A 13,758-nucleotide genomic window follows, 5' to 3' on the forward strand; every position below is an offset into this window, starting at 1 on the left:
AGAGGGAGGGAGAAAACAAAAAGACAAAGCCCCCAGGAGAAGAAGGAGGAAGGGGAAAAAAGGAAGAGCAGAGAGCAGGAGAAGAAGCAAGAGGAGAGAGCAGGAGAAAGACCAACGGAGAGAAAGACAAGAGAAAAAAAAGAGGGACGGGAAAGGCGCGACAAAGGAAAGCAAGCACAGGGGGAGGAACGAGGACAAGAAAAAAAAGAACGGAGCAGAGGGACGCACATAGGGGCGAAGGAGAGAAAAAAAGAGGGGGGGAGGGAAAGAGGCCAAGGAAGAGGGGGGGAGAGAGAGGGGGCAGGGGGGGGTTTGGAATGTCCGACTCCCGGGTGGAGACACTGCCCTTTGCAGGAGTCACGTGTCCCCAACGACCGGCAGTCGGTAATGAGGTTTGGTTGGTTGAGGAAGACGACCTCCGGTTCCTGAAGCAGGGCAGAAATAAATAAAGGTTAGGGACGTCTCGGGCAGTTATCGCCGCGTTGAATCCCTCCGTCTGCCGGAACGATCTCCCATCGGTTATAATAACCGGCGGCAATCGATAGTCAAAGTTGGGCTCCGGAAAGCGATAGAGCGCCCGCCCATGCCCTCCGCTTGTTGTGCAGCACCCGCGGCGCGCGCGCGCCGCGGTGTTGACCAACGACCGTGCCACTGGAGGCTCCCACGCCACTCGCGGCAATCCGCATCGAGGCCGCCCGTCGGCGCAGCAAAGGCACTGCGCACTTCTGGGCAGCGCCCAGAATGCAGGGAGGGCCTTGGCGCTTCTCGCCAGCCAGGTTGACTCGGCAACCGGCACGCGAGCCGACTGCGCGTCCCGAGCCCACGGATCGGCGCCGTCGCACAGGCCCGCCAGCCGCCGCACAGCTCCAGAGAGGCCACTGGCGTTGCGCTGCACTGCTTGAAGCTGATGTTGAGGCGCTGCACTGCTCAAAGCTGCCCCGTGCGCCGCCGCGAGCGCCGCGCCGTGGCCTCGTTCTCTGGCGAGCCCCAGCACGACCCCTCGCGGCCACTCGCGCCGTTGCAGCAGCTCCGACCCCGCCACTCCGGCTCCCGAGCGCGCGACGAGCACGAGGAAGAGCATGCGCATGGGCCAAAGTTTGGCGAGAGTTTTCTTGGGACTAGAATTCTTTTTCGCGCTCTTCGGCTGTGTCCCCCAGAAATGTTGTCAGTGGCCGCCCTGCTCACGGTCACGCAGCTCGACGCCTCCGGCGTCGCCTACACGCCAGCCCTGATGTGGGGTCCCGAGGGCCTCGGCTTCGGCCGAGGCGCAAAGCACCTGGACGCGGTGAGCGGCCAGGACCTGGAGGTCGCCGTCGCTGCGCTGCTGGGGCAGCCAGGCAACGAGGGCGCGCCGCTGCTCGCGTCTGAGCCGGCGCGCGGCGCACGGCTGCCTGAGGTGCAGCTGGTCTTTCTGCTCGAGGGGCTCGGCACGGAGGACGTCCGCCGCGAGGGCGGCCAGCTGCGCCACGTGCAGAGCCTGATGGACAGCGCACCCGCGTCGCTGACTGCGCCCTTCACGACGCGCTCGCCCCGCCGGCCGAGCATCTTCGAGAAGGCGCCGCGGCTGCGCCCAGATGAGGTGGAGGCGCACCTGCGCGCCCACCCCGAGATCCTGACCAACGGCGCCGCCGACCTGCTCCTCGTCGAGCACGCTGCGGCAGACCTGTCTGCGCACGACGAGGCGGTGCACCGCGTCTGCGGGCACGTGGCGGGCGCCACCTCGGGCAACTACGGCGCGCTCGTCACCGGCTCGAAGCTGCCTCTCGAGGCGCCCCGCCGCCGCCTCAGCTCGGGCGAGACGGGCGTCAAGCTGATGATTGAGCGCGACCTCCTGACGGGGCTGCTCGTCTTCGCGCTCCTCTTCACCATCTTCATCTCGGGCTTCTGCTGCCTCTTCTCGCTCCAGACGCCGCGCAAGTTCGAGGACGGCTCCAAGGCGCAGTGAGCCCGCCAGACGCCGCGCGTGCGTGCGCGCTGCGTCTGCTATCCGGCGCCGCCCCCCCTCTACATGCACGGCTCTCTGCGCGGCGAGCCAGGCAGCCAGCCGCACGCCCGCGCCCGCGCGCGTGAGGGCCAGAGACGCGCGGCGCGCGGGGCGCTCGCCGCGACTAGTACTACGGTAAAGGGTCCGGCCAGGGGTCCGGGAGACTCTCTGCACTCTCGGAGGGGGGAGCCGAGCCGCGAGAGCGTGCCGGGTCGCGGGTCCGGGTGGCCTCTCCATCCCACTTTCCTGAGAGCGCAGAATTTGTTTCCCCTGCCCGTTGCGCCGACGTTGATGTGTTTTGTTGTGATTACGAGCAGTCTATCTCCTCTCCGGCCGCACGCCCACGCCATTGCTTTTCCTTTTGCTTGGTTTTTGGAGCCCGCGGTGTGGGGGTGGGGGCTGTGGCACACGCAGACGCTCGCGGCTCTGCCTCTGGCAGCTGGCACGCCCTCTGGGGGGAGGCGGGGCCCCTAGGGGGTACCCATGCGGGGGGGAGATGGGGTCCCATGGCCCGCCGCAGGCGCCGATTTTTCCCCGATTTTCTTTTTTTGGCGCGATTTTCTACTTGTTTTCATATGAGAATTTCGCGTACTGCGACTTTGGTCTTTGCGACGGCCCGGCTAGTCGCCGACCACACCCACAAAGAACCCTGCACAAAGATCGCAAGGGCGGGGACCTGTTCCTTTTTACCCATCTCACAGTAGAGGGTGTGGAGGGTGGGTTGAACGAAATCCGGGGACGCGACCCACTTCGCCACAGACGGTCCCGCGCCTCGCCGCCAAGACGGCTACACGACCGCGGCTCGTGTGCGTGTAGCCGTCTTTGTCCGGAGTGAATACTCCAACGCGCTCGTCGGTGACGGTGTCCCCGGATTTCGCCGCGCTCGGCGAACCTCGACAGCGCCGCTTCGGTGGCATGCATCAAGCTGCTGTACGGCCCCAGCATCGCCTTCCCAGGCTTAGCTAGACTGAGAGATATTGTGGACATGGTTGATCTCTACAATATATACACTGACACTGAACCTCCCAGAGCTCGTCCCGGTCCGTCACGGCCATCCTCGGCCTCCGGAGGGCCCCCGGCCGCGGCGCGGTGCGGCGGAGTCACAAATCCGACGGCAGAGCACCGGGACGCGGTCGGGCGATCTGAGGCCCAGTGAGGCGTATGCATTGACTATCACCTGGACCTATCAACAGGGGCTGGAGCCGAGCAGGAGGGCCCGGCGCACAACCCCTTGTTCAACTCACCCTCCACACCCCGTAGAGGTGACCGTTTTATTTATTTATTTATTTCTTTGCGACCATGCTATCACGCCTTGCGACAGCCTGTCGGCGCTGCTGACCGTGCCCTGCTGAACAATTGACCACCTGCATAGCTCGCGGCCTTAGTATCTAGCATTCAGTGACGACCTGATCGTACGGCCAGTAGGAAGGTGTCCTTCCATCCAGCGCGTGCACGCTTCTGACGCAATGCGCGTCACAAACTGCCTCGGATTGGCTGCTGGCACTCTCGAGGCTATGCCTACACAGCCTCGCGCGCATGGGCAGTCAAGAGGGACCATGCACCTTCTCACGACAGCGCCGGTGCCTCTCTCTTGGACCGGCAAACGTGGTGGTATCGTGTCACCAATGTGGGACCAGTGCAGCATCGCGCCATCGACAGCTCTGAACTGCGCCTCACCACTGACCGGGAGGCCGCCAAGTGGGCCAGCACCGGTCGCACATTGTGGCAGCAGTCAGCAGTGCATGTCTGATAGCTAGAGCAGCAGCGTCAGGGTCGCAGGGTCGGATCGTGTCAAGCCTCTCGCCCGGCCGGCCGCGTGCAGACGTCGGCCTGTCTGCTGTCTGGAGTGATCTGTCCGCGGTCAGTACGATCGATCAGGTCGGAGTTTTCTTTATGGTTGGAGGGTCTACCTGTATGTACTCCTCGAGATCTCTCCAAATCTGCCCTCTACTTAACCGTACTTAATCGGGAAGTCGGTGGTATGGAGCGAGTATGAGCGCCGGGGCCCCGTTTCTGCACTGCTGCGCGGCGCATGGTGCCTCCGGGGGCCCCCGCCTCCCCCCAGAGGGCACGCCGCTTGTGGAGTGCACACCGCCCACACGGAGCTGGGGAGCACGGTCTTGGCCAACCCGTCACGGGCTCAACACCCAGGGCCGGGGAGCACACGTGAGCTAAAAGATGTAAGAAGCGCACCCAGCGGGCCGGATGCTCGGGGGAGGAGGACAGGGTCCCCACCTGCACGAGCAGGATTTTGAAGGACGATCAGGGGCACAGGTGGGGCTCTCCTGCTCCTGACAAGGGACACGACAGGCTAATAAATAAATAAATAAAACGGGCACGCCAAACGAGGGGTGGGAGAAGGACAGGGTCCCCACCTGCACGAGCAGGATCTTGTAAGGACGATCAGGGACACAGGGGAACGGGAGCGGGGAGCGCATCGCGACACGACAGGCTCGCAGCCGTGCTCGAGCCGAAAAATTTCTTTTTCTCGCCTCTGAGATCGATTCCAGGCCATGACGCTGCTCGCCCTCTGCGCGCTTCTGCTTACCGGGGCCGAAGCGTTCAGCGCCCCGGTCGCGCCGCGGGGGCTCTCGCGGACGGCGTCGCCCGCGATGAAGCACAACGAGTACTACGGCCGGCTGGCCAAGGCTGAGGCCGGCCGTATGCGACTGGTTTGCGTCAGGCGCCCGAGCGCCCGCGCCTGCGTGGCTGTGTCCCCATCGTGCGGAGAGAGCGCAGCTGTGAACCGGGCACCACCCCCGCTGCCGCCGCCGCTCGCAGGACCAACAACCACATCTACGCCCAGGTTGTCGACGATTCGCGCGGACACATTATGGCGTCGGCGTCGACCATCGAGAAGGGCAACAAGCTGCGCTACGGAGGCAATGTGGCGGCGGCTGTGGACGTGGGCAAGCGTGTCGCGGAGCGCGCCAAGGAGAAGGGTGTCTCCAAGGTCTACTTTGACCGCCACGGGAAGAAATACCACGGCAGGGTAGCCGCGCTCGCCGACGCAGCGCGCGAGGCGGGCCTCGACTTCTGAGGCGGCTGTAGCATCCCGTTCCCTCTCGTTGTCTGCCCCCCTGTATCTGCGCGAGGGTGAGGGCTCCGCGTGCACCACATCGCGCGTCCTGTGTGGATAATCGCGTCGTGTGTGCGGTGCGAGAGTAGACCCGCGTGTTTTTTGCGCATTTCGGGGCCCGCGTCCCGCGACGTCCGACGATTGTCTTGCTCTTGACTCTTGCGATTTACCTCACGCGCAGCCCAGACGGGTCTACTCTACCACATCTAAATGTAGACTCCTCGCTACCAACGCGTCGGCGTCGCCGTCGGCTCCCCGCGCCCCGACCGAGCCCCGTGCACAGCGACCCTCAACCCGCCCCCTGGCGCCCTGCAGCCCGGGGCCCGCCCGCCCCTCGGCCCCTCACTGGTCGCTCCCCTGCCTCGTGCCTGCGCCCTGCCGGCGGCGGCGCTGTGCGGGCGCCCGCGCGGGCTGGCGGGTGCGCGGGTGCCCCCCGCGGGGTCCGCCACACGTGACTATCGAGCGCGCGCCGCGCGTCCCGCGACACTCGGAGCTGACAGCGGTGGCCCTAGCTAGAGAAGTACTGGGCGTGCGGTCGCCCTCGCCGGCGGCTAGCTCTCTCTGGTGCTCTCCTTGGCCAACTTCGCCTTCTTGCGCTTCTTCTTCGCCCTCTTCGGCTTCGGCGCGGACTCCATGAAGCCCTCGACCAGTGCCTTGAACTGCGCCTGCGACTGCTCGAGCGCGTCTCGCGTCAGCTCCTCGAACCCGATCGAGCCGAGCGAGCGAACGCCGTTGACCAGCGACTCTGCCTGCGACGTGGCGCTCTCGTTGCCACCTTGCCCGACCGCCTCGAGCGCTGCGCTCGCCAAAGCGCGGCTCCGGTCGTACCAGTCGATCGGATCGTCGGTCGCTGCCGCGCCGTCGGCCGCCGCCGCACTGTCTGCCGCCGCCGCGCCGTCGGCCGCCGCCGCGCCGCCCTCGTCGCCGCCCTCGTCGCCGCCCTCGGCGCCGCCCTCGGCGCTGCCCTCGGCGCTGCCCTCGGCGCTGCCCTCGGCGCTGCCCTCGTCGCCGCCCTCGGCGCTGCCCTCGGCGCTCGCCGCACCGCCCGCCGCGAGCTGGCGGAGGGAGGCGAGCGCAGCCTCGAGAGCGGCGGCCTGCGTCGCCCTCCGCGCAGCCTTCTCCTCCGCCTCCGCCTTCTCCCGCTCCGCCTTCTCGCGCCCCTCCTGCTCGAGCTGCTCCGCCCGCTCCGCCGCCTCCGCCGCCTCCCGCTCCGCCTTGCGCCGCGCCCGGTCCTCCGCCTGCACCTTCTCCTGGTGCTCCCACCAGACGCGGTGGTTCTTCACCTTGTCCGCGCCCTTCGTCAGCCGCTTCCACTCGCCCCGCTCCGCCTTTTGGAGGACGAAGCGGACGGTGCCCACCGAGCCAAACGACCAGTTGCTCGCCGCCGCGTCCACCTGCGGAGGGGGACGGTGCGGAGGAGGGGAGGGTGCGGAGGGGCGGAGGGAGGCGCGGGATGGAAGCGGCGGGTGCGGCGCCTCCCCAAACAGCTCGATGTTCAGGGTGTAGACTTTGGGCTTTTGGCGGCCGAGCCCTCGAAAGGTGACGTGGCTCGCATTGATGGAGACCTCCTCGTTGTCGACGTTGAGGACGGTCACAGGCGCGTCGAGCCGCGCCGCGAACTTCACGTTGAGGTGCACGCTGCTCTCGCCTTGCGCCCACTGCACCGCACACGAGATCGTCGCCTCGTCGAGGCTCGTCTGCCGCAGCAGCGACAGGACGCTGCCCGCGCCGTCTCGGATCTCTGTCAGAGCGCGCCGGCCGTGCGTCGAGATCTGGAAGCTCGGCACGCCCCGCAGCACGCCGACGACACCCCGCGCCGCCTCCCACCAATGTCGCCGCGCCGCGACCAGCAGGCCCTCCTCGAGCGCCGCCGGAGCGGCGTCGCAAGCGCCGCGGTGGCACTCGCCTCGCTCGATGCGCTGCAGGAACGCCAGCGCCTCCGCCTGGCTCGTGCACCCCGCCACGTCGTCGACGCCGACGCCGTCGGCCACGGCCAGCGAGGAAGACGGCGCCGGCTCCGCGCGACCTGCCAGCGCTCCGAGGCAGACTTGCGAGCCGTCCGCCCCTACCAGGCAACCCTCTGCCCCGCCGCTGACGGGACCATCTGGTGACGCCTGTCGCGCCATCCGGTAGGCTCGGATCGCCTCCGCCTCTGCCGCGAGAGACTCGAGCTGCGCCGTGACCCTCGCCAATGCAGACGTGAGGCACAGATCAGCAGCCGCTGGTCGGCCGGCGGCATAGAGTGCCACGCCACGTTGGCGCTGCTCCGTTACCGAGCGACCGTCTGAAGGCCCGCAAGGGACGTTTGTGTCGTCGGCATGGGCCAGATATAGGTGGCACAGGAGCGCGCTCACCATTCGCTCGTATGTGCTGCCGCCGGCGAACGCCACGCCCGCCCTGGGTGTGAGGTTGCCGACTGCACTCCAGGTGCTCCAATGCCACGTCGAGCGCACTCGTGGAAAAACAAAATTCTGCGTCGCCAGTGCACCCACCCCTCGTTTGGCGTGCCCGTTTTATTTATTTATTTATGGGACGGCGAGAGACTGCGAAGAGAGATAGGAAGAGGCAGACTCCCTAGGGTGGGCGACGGATAGCGCACCACACACCTCTCCTTAAAATCCCTGTGTGGTGGCGGCGTGCCGTCCTCCCATCCCTCCCTTGGGTTGCCTGTTTTCTTCTTTTTCGGGACTGGCGCGCACTGGCACTAACACAGGTACACCAAAAATAAAAAAGGGGAGAAAAGGATTTGAGAGAAAGGGCGACGTGGACCAGGAGGCGAGGGGGGGGGGGGGAGAAAGGCCGAATTGGCCGCTTTCGAACAAGAAAGTGCGGCCCGTGTTGCGCCGCGCGAGGCTCACGCGGCGAGGCGCGCGCTCCCCACATGTGCGCCCAAACACCGCTCCGCCCGCCCCCCGGCGGAGCGGTGGCGCGGTGGCGTCACCTTCGCTACCAGACTCTTCGTTGGTGCCAACTGCGGCTGGGACGGGTGCAGCCAGCTCGGGCGCGTGGCGTCTCGGCTTTGAGGGTGGCGGGACGGACGAGCGCCTGGAGCGGACCGATGAACAGCGGCGGTGAGGGGCTCTCGCGATGAAACAAAAGGAGCGCGCAGCTGGCAGCCATGTCAGAGAAGCAGTCGAGGGCGCCTCGTCATGTCGCGTCGCCGCCAAGCGTCTTTTCGAGCGTGAGCTTGGTGAAGAGGACGGACTCCCCAAAGAAGACGTCGCCCACCAGCTTGCGCGCCCGCGTGTCCATCGCCACCACCCGGTACCCCAGCCGCGCATACAGCCTCAGTGCAACCTCGTTGGTCGACTCGACCTGGATCTGCACGATCCGTTGCCCCTTGCCCGCCGCCGCAGCCTCGCACGCGCGCACGAGCTCCGCCCCGAGCCCGCGCCCGCGCGCCGCCTGCCGCACCGCCAGCGAGGCGACGTATGGCTTGAGCCGGCCGGCGAGCACGGCGGGCGAGCCGGGCGGCAGCGACGCGGAGAGGTACTCCTGCAAGTGGACGGGTGGGCGGCGGTGGGCGGGCGGGTGGGCGGTGGGTGGGTGGCGGCGGGCGGCGGTGGGCGGCGCGTGAGCAGCGCGAGGGGGGAGAGAGCCGCGGCGAGGGGATGGGCGGGGCGGGCTCTCCTGCGTAAACATCTCGACGAAGCCCACGAGGCGGCTTCGCCCGCCGCGCCGCTCCTCTGCGACGAAGAGAGCGGTGCGGCCGTGCCTCCCTCCGATGCCGACGACGTGCTCGAGCTGGACCAGCTGCCTCTGCACCGGGCCGAGCTCGCTACTGAAGACCTCCGCAAGCAGCGCGGAGGCAGCCCAGATGTCGCTGCGCTCGAGGCGGCGGAGGGCGACTGCGGGCGGCGCGGTGGCGGCCGGGGCGCAGAGCACGAGCGGCGCGGAGGCTCGGCGCGCGGGCAGGGCCCCTCCTGAGAGCGACAACGCGCCGAAGGGACGGAGCGAGGTCCCCCTTCCGCCGAGCGGTGCACGCGCCCCACATGTCGCGAGGAGGAGTGGAGCGAGGCGGAGCATGCGGGCAGCGAGAGAGGACGGCGGGCAAGCTGAAGGTAGCCGGCGCACGTAGATCGGCGGGCACCTGCGCGCGCGGGAGGATTATGACCCCTCATACGACGGAGTAGCGTTTTCCGGTCAACCCACCGAGGCGGTTCCCTATCTGTTCTTTCCGCTTTGCGGTAATCCTCGGAGCCATACCCACACGCAGACGCGCGGGAGTCGCCGCCCAAGAGGGCCGGCTGTAGGCGGTGTGGTGCTGCCGCACGGCCACGGCTCTGGCTGGCGGCGATCACGTCCCGGCCTTCGTGTTGGAAGTGTGTATCGACCGGTCGGACCATGGTCTCCGTTCCGCGGCCTTCTTATTTCTTCCGCGGGCCAGTGACGGGAAGGGTTCGCCGTGTAGAGCTGGAGCTGTGGGATGGCAGATGGGATACGCAGCAGCTCACTGCGGCGAAGGCCGCTGCGGCGACAGCACGCGCCTCGAAAGAAACAAGAAGATGCAACCCTGCGAGACCCGTGTTTACTTTAAGGCCCTTGCCCTGCGAACGCGCACCCCCGGGGCTAGGGCTCTCTAGCCCGTAACCCGATGCCAATCATCCGGCCCGCTGGGTGCGCTTCTGAGCTCCCCGGCCCTGGATGTGCGGTTGCTGACTGCACTCCAAGTGCTCCAAGTGCGGCCGCTCCCGTCATCGCCCGGTGGCAAGCGGGCGAGGCGGCGAGGCGCTGTCGCGACGTGGGAGGAAGGCGGTGGCGACGGAGGCGGGCGAGGTGACATCACGCGAGGAAGGCGAGGCGATTGATCACGCGCTCGCGTCGCTGTTGGCGTCACCGGGATCCGGGTGGACGCCGCGCGCCGCGGAGGTAGGGCGCCCACAGGGCCCCCAAAAAGAAAGGAAACCCGAAATGGGCCAACCCCGATCGCAGCACTTCGTGTTCGAGAGTCGAGATATTGAGAGTGTGACTAGGAGGGAGGGACGCTGGGGATTCTCAAAGCACAAAGGTATACCCTTGGAATGGCCGGATCCAGCCTTGATTACGAGATCGCGCGCGCTTCGCGCACAGCACCGCCTGTTCTCCGCGGCTGAGTGACGACGCGTGCCGTGTGCCAGCAGAGTTGGGCGCGCGCGGCGCGACGGCGCCCGCGAGGGAAGGCGCGGGTGCAGCGGCCGCCGGCGGTCGTACCGCTCGCCGGCCAGCGCAGCAGCGGCCAGCGCAGCGGCCGCCGGCGCAGCAGCCAGAGCAGCCGGTGCGCGCCTTGCGAGGCGAGTACTGCCGCCCGGCAGCCTTGAGGCGGCGGCGAGCCGTGCGCGCGCCGAGGCGCGCGCGGCGCCCGCCCGCCCGGCTGCCAGTAGGAGGCGGCGCAATATGGCCTATAGTACAGCCCTTGAGGAGGAGGAAGAGGCTGGCTGGCAGTGCTGTATCCCGCCGAGGGGCAGTTTTGGGTGCTGAGTCACGCCCAGGGGGCTGCAGAAGGCGTCCGCAGCCGGGACAACCCGCCCCCCCAGCCGAGGCCGGTCGAAGCCCACTTGGGCTGACAGCCATGAGCAGTCCTCTTGGTGCTCCTGGCGGCCGTTCAAAGGTCGGGCGCGCCCCGAGGGGGGGGGGGGGGGGGCAACGGAAGAGGCCTCGCTCCTAGAGGCATCAGCTTCGAAAATAAGACTCTCAGCGCGGCGCGCTCTCACGCCTCGCCACGGCCGAATGGGAGGCACTCCAACTCGGGAGATCTGCTATTTGAGTACCCGAGGCTATTTGAGTACCCGAGGTAGGGAGGAGATGGCGCGCGAGGAGCAGCGCGCGCATGTTCGGCAGATGCGCTGGGCAAGGGAGCCGTGCCGGGGGGAGCCTGTGGCTAGTGCCATTTCACTCTGACACGCTAATCTTGAAAACGCCTCCAACGGAGCTCCGTGTTGCTTCCAGCGCCCTCCCCCGCGCTCCCTGCGGCCATGGCCGATGCTCCTAGTATGAGAGGTCATCTGGCTACCGCGAGAGCGACCCAACTCGTCGACATCGTCCGATGATTGTGCCTCAAAGTCAGCCTCCGGAGGCTATCGTGGGGTCGAGCCGGCAGTAGCCGTGACATGTGGTTCCACCACCCCTCGTAGGCTTTGCCTCTGACCGCCACCGTTCCCAGGCTGCCTAATGGGATGGAAAGGAAGGCTGGGCGAGCGTATAGAAGCGTGCTCGACCTCGTCGTGGCAGCCTGCATGGCAGCGCTGGCGGGCGAGATGAGCGTCATGCCACCTGACCCGAGACGGGTCGCAGGCGTCGTACCGAGCGCGTCGAGACCGTGTCCTGATGTGATCTGCACGGGTGAGTCACGTCGGCGTCAAAGGAGCGACGTGCGACCTGTCAGAGCTTGATCTCCGATCTCAGCGGCGTCGATTAGTCTCCGGCGGCGACAATTCGGTACCTCCCCAGGACGCGCAGAGGCAGCTGCGACCCCGCCAAGTGGACGGGGGCACTCCGCGCCACCTGCCGAGTGCCCCCGTCCACTCGGCGGGGTCACAGCTGCCTCTGGAAGGCACCGAGAGGTACCAAATGGCGCAAATGGTCAAAATCAAAGTTTTGTACGCGAGCTGTGCCACAGTGAAATGGCACTAGCCTGTCCGGTGTGGGGAGTACGACGAGGGCGACGAGCCGACGACCGGTGGCTTTCGACGCGCTCGCAGTGTGTGTACGCAAAAGTGCGTGTCTTGTCTATACGCGACGGGGCAGCCGCCGGGGTAACGGGTGGGGTTCCTCGTCTTCGGGGGGCGGCGCCTTCTTCTAGGCGCCCTTGACCCCGCATACTGCTTACTTCCCTGCATAGAGGGTGTCGGCGTTGTGTGCCTAGCTTTTGGGTAGAAGAAAAAACGCGCGGAAGCTGCGGCGGCCTAGGGCACCACCTCCATGGCGCCCGTCCAGTACTCGCCCGGCTCGAGCTTGACCGGAGTGGCGGCCTGCGCCGACTCGACGCAGACAAAGTTCTTGTACCCCATGCCCTCGTCGCCGTACGGGCTCCAGACCACCGTGTCGCTCCAGCCCACCGAGTTCTTGATGGTGAGGGGCGATGCGTGCGCGCCCTCGAGGACCACGTCGCCAGAGACGCCGGCGTAGACCGAGTCCACCGGCGCGCCGATGCTGATGGTGTCCGACGCGGACTTGACGTCGGCCGGCGGGCTCTGCATCTTGTCCAGGTACGTCGCGCCGGCGAACGCGGGCGCCTTGATCGCAACCTTGTCGATGTCGTCACACGACCAGTACGTGTGCAGCGCGCCGGTGAAGGAGAGGGGCTTGCTGTCGGTGTTGGTGACGCAAAAGTCGGTGGCGAGCCGGTCGTCCTCGAGCGTGACCGAGTACTGCAGCTTGAAGGCGTGCGGCCACATGTCCATTGTGTAGGCGCTCTCGGTCAGCTCCATCACCACCTTGCTGTCCGACTGCTCCACCACCGTCCAGTCGAGGTTGCGAGCAAAGCCGTGCTGCTGGATGGCGCCCGGGCCGAATTGCGGCCTGGTAAGACGCAGGGGTAGGAGTCAGTGAGAGAACAGCCGACTGAGGGAGACTGAGTCGAACGAGCGAAAGTGCGCGCCAGCAAAATGGAATGCCGCCCGAGATCGGCTTGCTCCCGTCGAGCTTTGCGTCTGGCCGCACTGCCAGCACATCTGTTCCGCCTTTGACGTACGAGGTGATGCACGCGCCGAAGGTATAGACCGTGACCGAGTCGCCCGCCGCATTCGAGAGGCTCACCGTCTTCAGAGCCGACTCGACCAACTCGGGTGCGGGAGCGGCGACCATGCGCAGCGACGACGGCGCGATGCTGACGGGTGCACGCATGCCGACGTTGAAGCTGAAGGGAGCTACTAACAGCAAGACCGCCATCGGTACCAGCACGACTCGAGAATCACGATGCTCAGAGGTTATTCCCAGTTGTCTAAGCAGTCTATTCACAGTCTAGGCAGTCTAGGCAGTCTGAAGCAGTCTGAAGCAGTCTGATGCAGTCTGACGCAGTCTGACGCGTGTCTGGGGCGGGATATTCTCACAATTACCGTGGCCCCCAAGTGCTCGGTGACCCGGGTCTACCTTTCGGCCCCTCGTGGCCTCGTCCCTGCGAACGCGCACCCCCCGGGTTAGAGCTCTCTTGCCCGCAGCCCGATGCCGATCATCCCACATCCGGCCCGCTGGGTGCGCTTCATAGGACATAGCTCGTTAGCTCCCCGGCCCTGGATGTGAGGTTACTTACTGACTGATACCGCGCGATATTTGGCGATAAAATGCGATAAACGGCGATGTTGTGCGATGCTCGCGATCACGCGAGCCCTTTCATAGCACGTCACGGCGACGGCGTGAAGCGTTACAAAGGGACGTGCGCCGTGGAGCACATCATCCTGGCGCTTCGCTCGCTCCGCTCGCGTTGCGCAGCTGGATCTGGCTGGCTACACACCTCGCGGCCATAGGACGGTATGCGGCGGTCGCCGCCCACCACCCTTCCCCCCCTAGTATGCCAGCGACCCGTCCCCTGCCCACTCTCGCCCTTGGCCTTGCTATTCCTCTCCCCCTCCATGCCCTCGTGTAAAACAAGAAACCGATTACGTCACGTATGATCAAGAAACCACACTGGGTGTTTCCGCGAAATTAAGAAACCACGGCGCGCCGCAGGCGCGCGGCGCCGGCTGCGCCGCCAGCTTTAGATTTCTCCTCCGAAAACAAA

General features: G+C 66.5%; 5 protein-coding genes across 5 annotated transcripts; 2 read left to right on the forward strand and 3 right to left on the reverse strand.

Annotated features, from left to right (window-relative positions):
- Positions 1-519: 519 nt before the first annotated feature.
- On the reverse strand, positions 520-1,087 carry EMIHUDRAFT_250484 (hypothetical protein; the record flags this gene model as incomplete). The annotated part of the gene is made up of 3 exons (XM_005756992.1): positions 520-556; positions 638-715; positions 783-1,087. The coding sequence occupies 3 exons, from the start codon at positions 1,085-1,087 to the stop codon at positions 520-522; spliced, it is 420 nt and encodes a 139-aa protein (XP_005757049.1).
- A 51-nt stretch (positions 1,088-1,138) lies between these two features.
- On the forward strand, positions 1,139-2,312 carry EMIHUDRAFT_446637 (hypothetical protein). The gene has a single exon (XM_005756993.1). It carries the CDS (start codon positions 1,160-1,162, stop codon positions 1,943-1,945), a length of 786 nt encoding a protein of 261 aa, XP_005757050.1. The 5' UTR covers positions 1,139-1,159; the 3' UTR covers positions 1,946-2,312.
- A 2,183-nt stretch (positions 2,313-4,495) lies between these two features.
- EMIHUDRAFT_446640 (hypothetical protein) lies at positions 4,496-5,849 on the forward strand (the record flags this gene model as incomplete). The annotated part of the gene is made up of 2 exons (XM_005756994.1): positions 4,496-4,667; positions 4,766-5,849. Coding segments are annotated over 2 exons (431 nt in total), but the record flags the coding sequence as incomplete, so codon positions are not given.
- Positions 5,850-8,210: 2,361 nt separating this feature from the next.
- On the reverse strand, positions 8,211-9,089 carry EMIHUDRAFT_121584 (hypothetical protein; the record flags this gene model as incomplete). Its single annotated transcript, XM_005756995.1, has 2 exons — positions 8,211-8,558; positions 8,721-9,089. The coding sequence occupies 2 exons, from the start codon at positions 9,087-9,089 to the stop codon at positions 8,211-8,213; spliced, it is 717 nt and encodes a 238-aa protein (XP_005757052.1).
- A 2,821-nt stretch (positions 9,090-11,910) lies between these two features.
- On the reverse strand, positions 11,911-12,928 carry EMIHUDRAFT_446641 (hypothetical protein). Its single transcript, XM_005756996.1, has 2 exons — positions 12,640-12,928; positions 11,911-12,560 (listed from the first exon to the last, which is right to left on the reverse strand). The coding sequence occupies exons 1-2, from the start codon at positions 12,882-12,884 to the stop codon at positions 11,945-11,947; spliced, it is 861 nt and encodes a 286-aa protein (XP_005757053.1). The 5' UTR covers positions 12,885-12,928; the 3' UTR covers positions 11,911-11,944.
- Between the last annotated feature and the right edge of the window lie 830 nt (positions 12,929-13,758).

Source organism: Emiliania huxleyi (genome assembly GCF_000372725.1).
Source record: "Emiliania huxleyi CCMP1516 unplaced genomic scaffold EMIHUscaffold_932, whole genome shotgun sequence".
NCBI lineage: Eukaryota > Haptophyta > Isochrysidales > Noelaerhabdaceae > Emiliania > Emiliania huxleyi.

Excerpts from the sequence above, each read along its gene's own strand:
- EMIHUDRAFT_446637 (XM_005756993.1), top strand. The coding sequence starts at position 1,160 with ATGTTGTCAGTGGCCGCCCTGCTCACGGTCACGCAGCTCGACGCCTCC.
- EMIHUDRAFT_446641 (XM_005756996.1), bottom strand. The coding sequence starts at position 12,884 with ATGCGTGCACCCGTCAGCATCGCGCCGTCGTCGCTGCGCATGGTCGCC. Across the intron at positions 12,561-12,639 it reads GGCGGCATTCCATTTTGCTG|GCCGCAATTCGGCCCGGGCG; the intron begins GCGCGCACTTTC and ends GCGTCTTACCAG.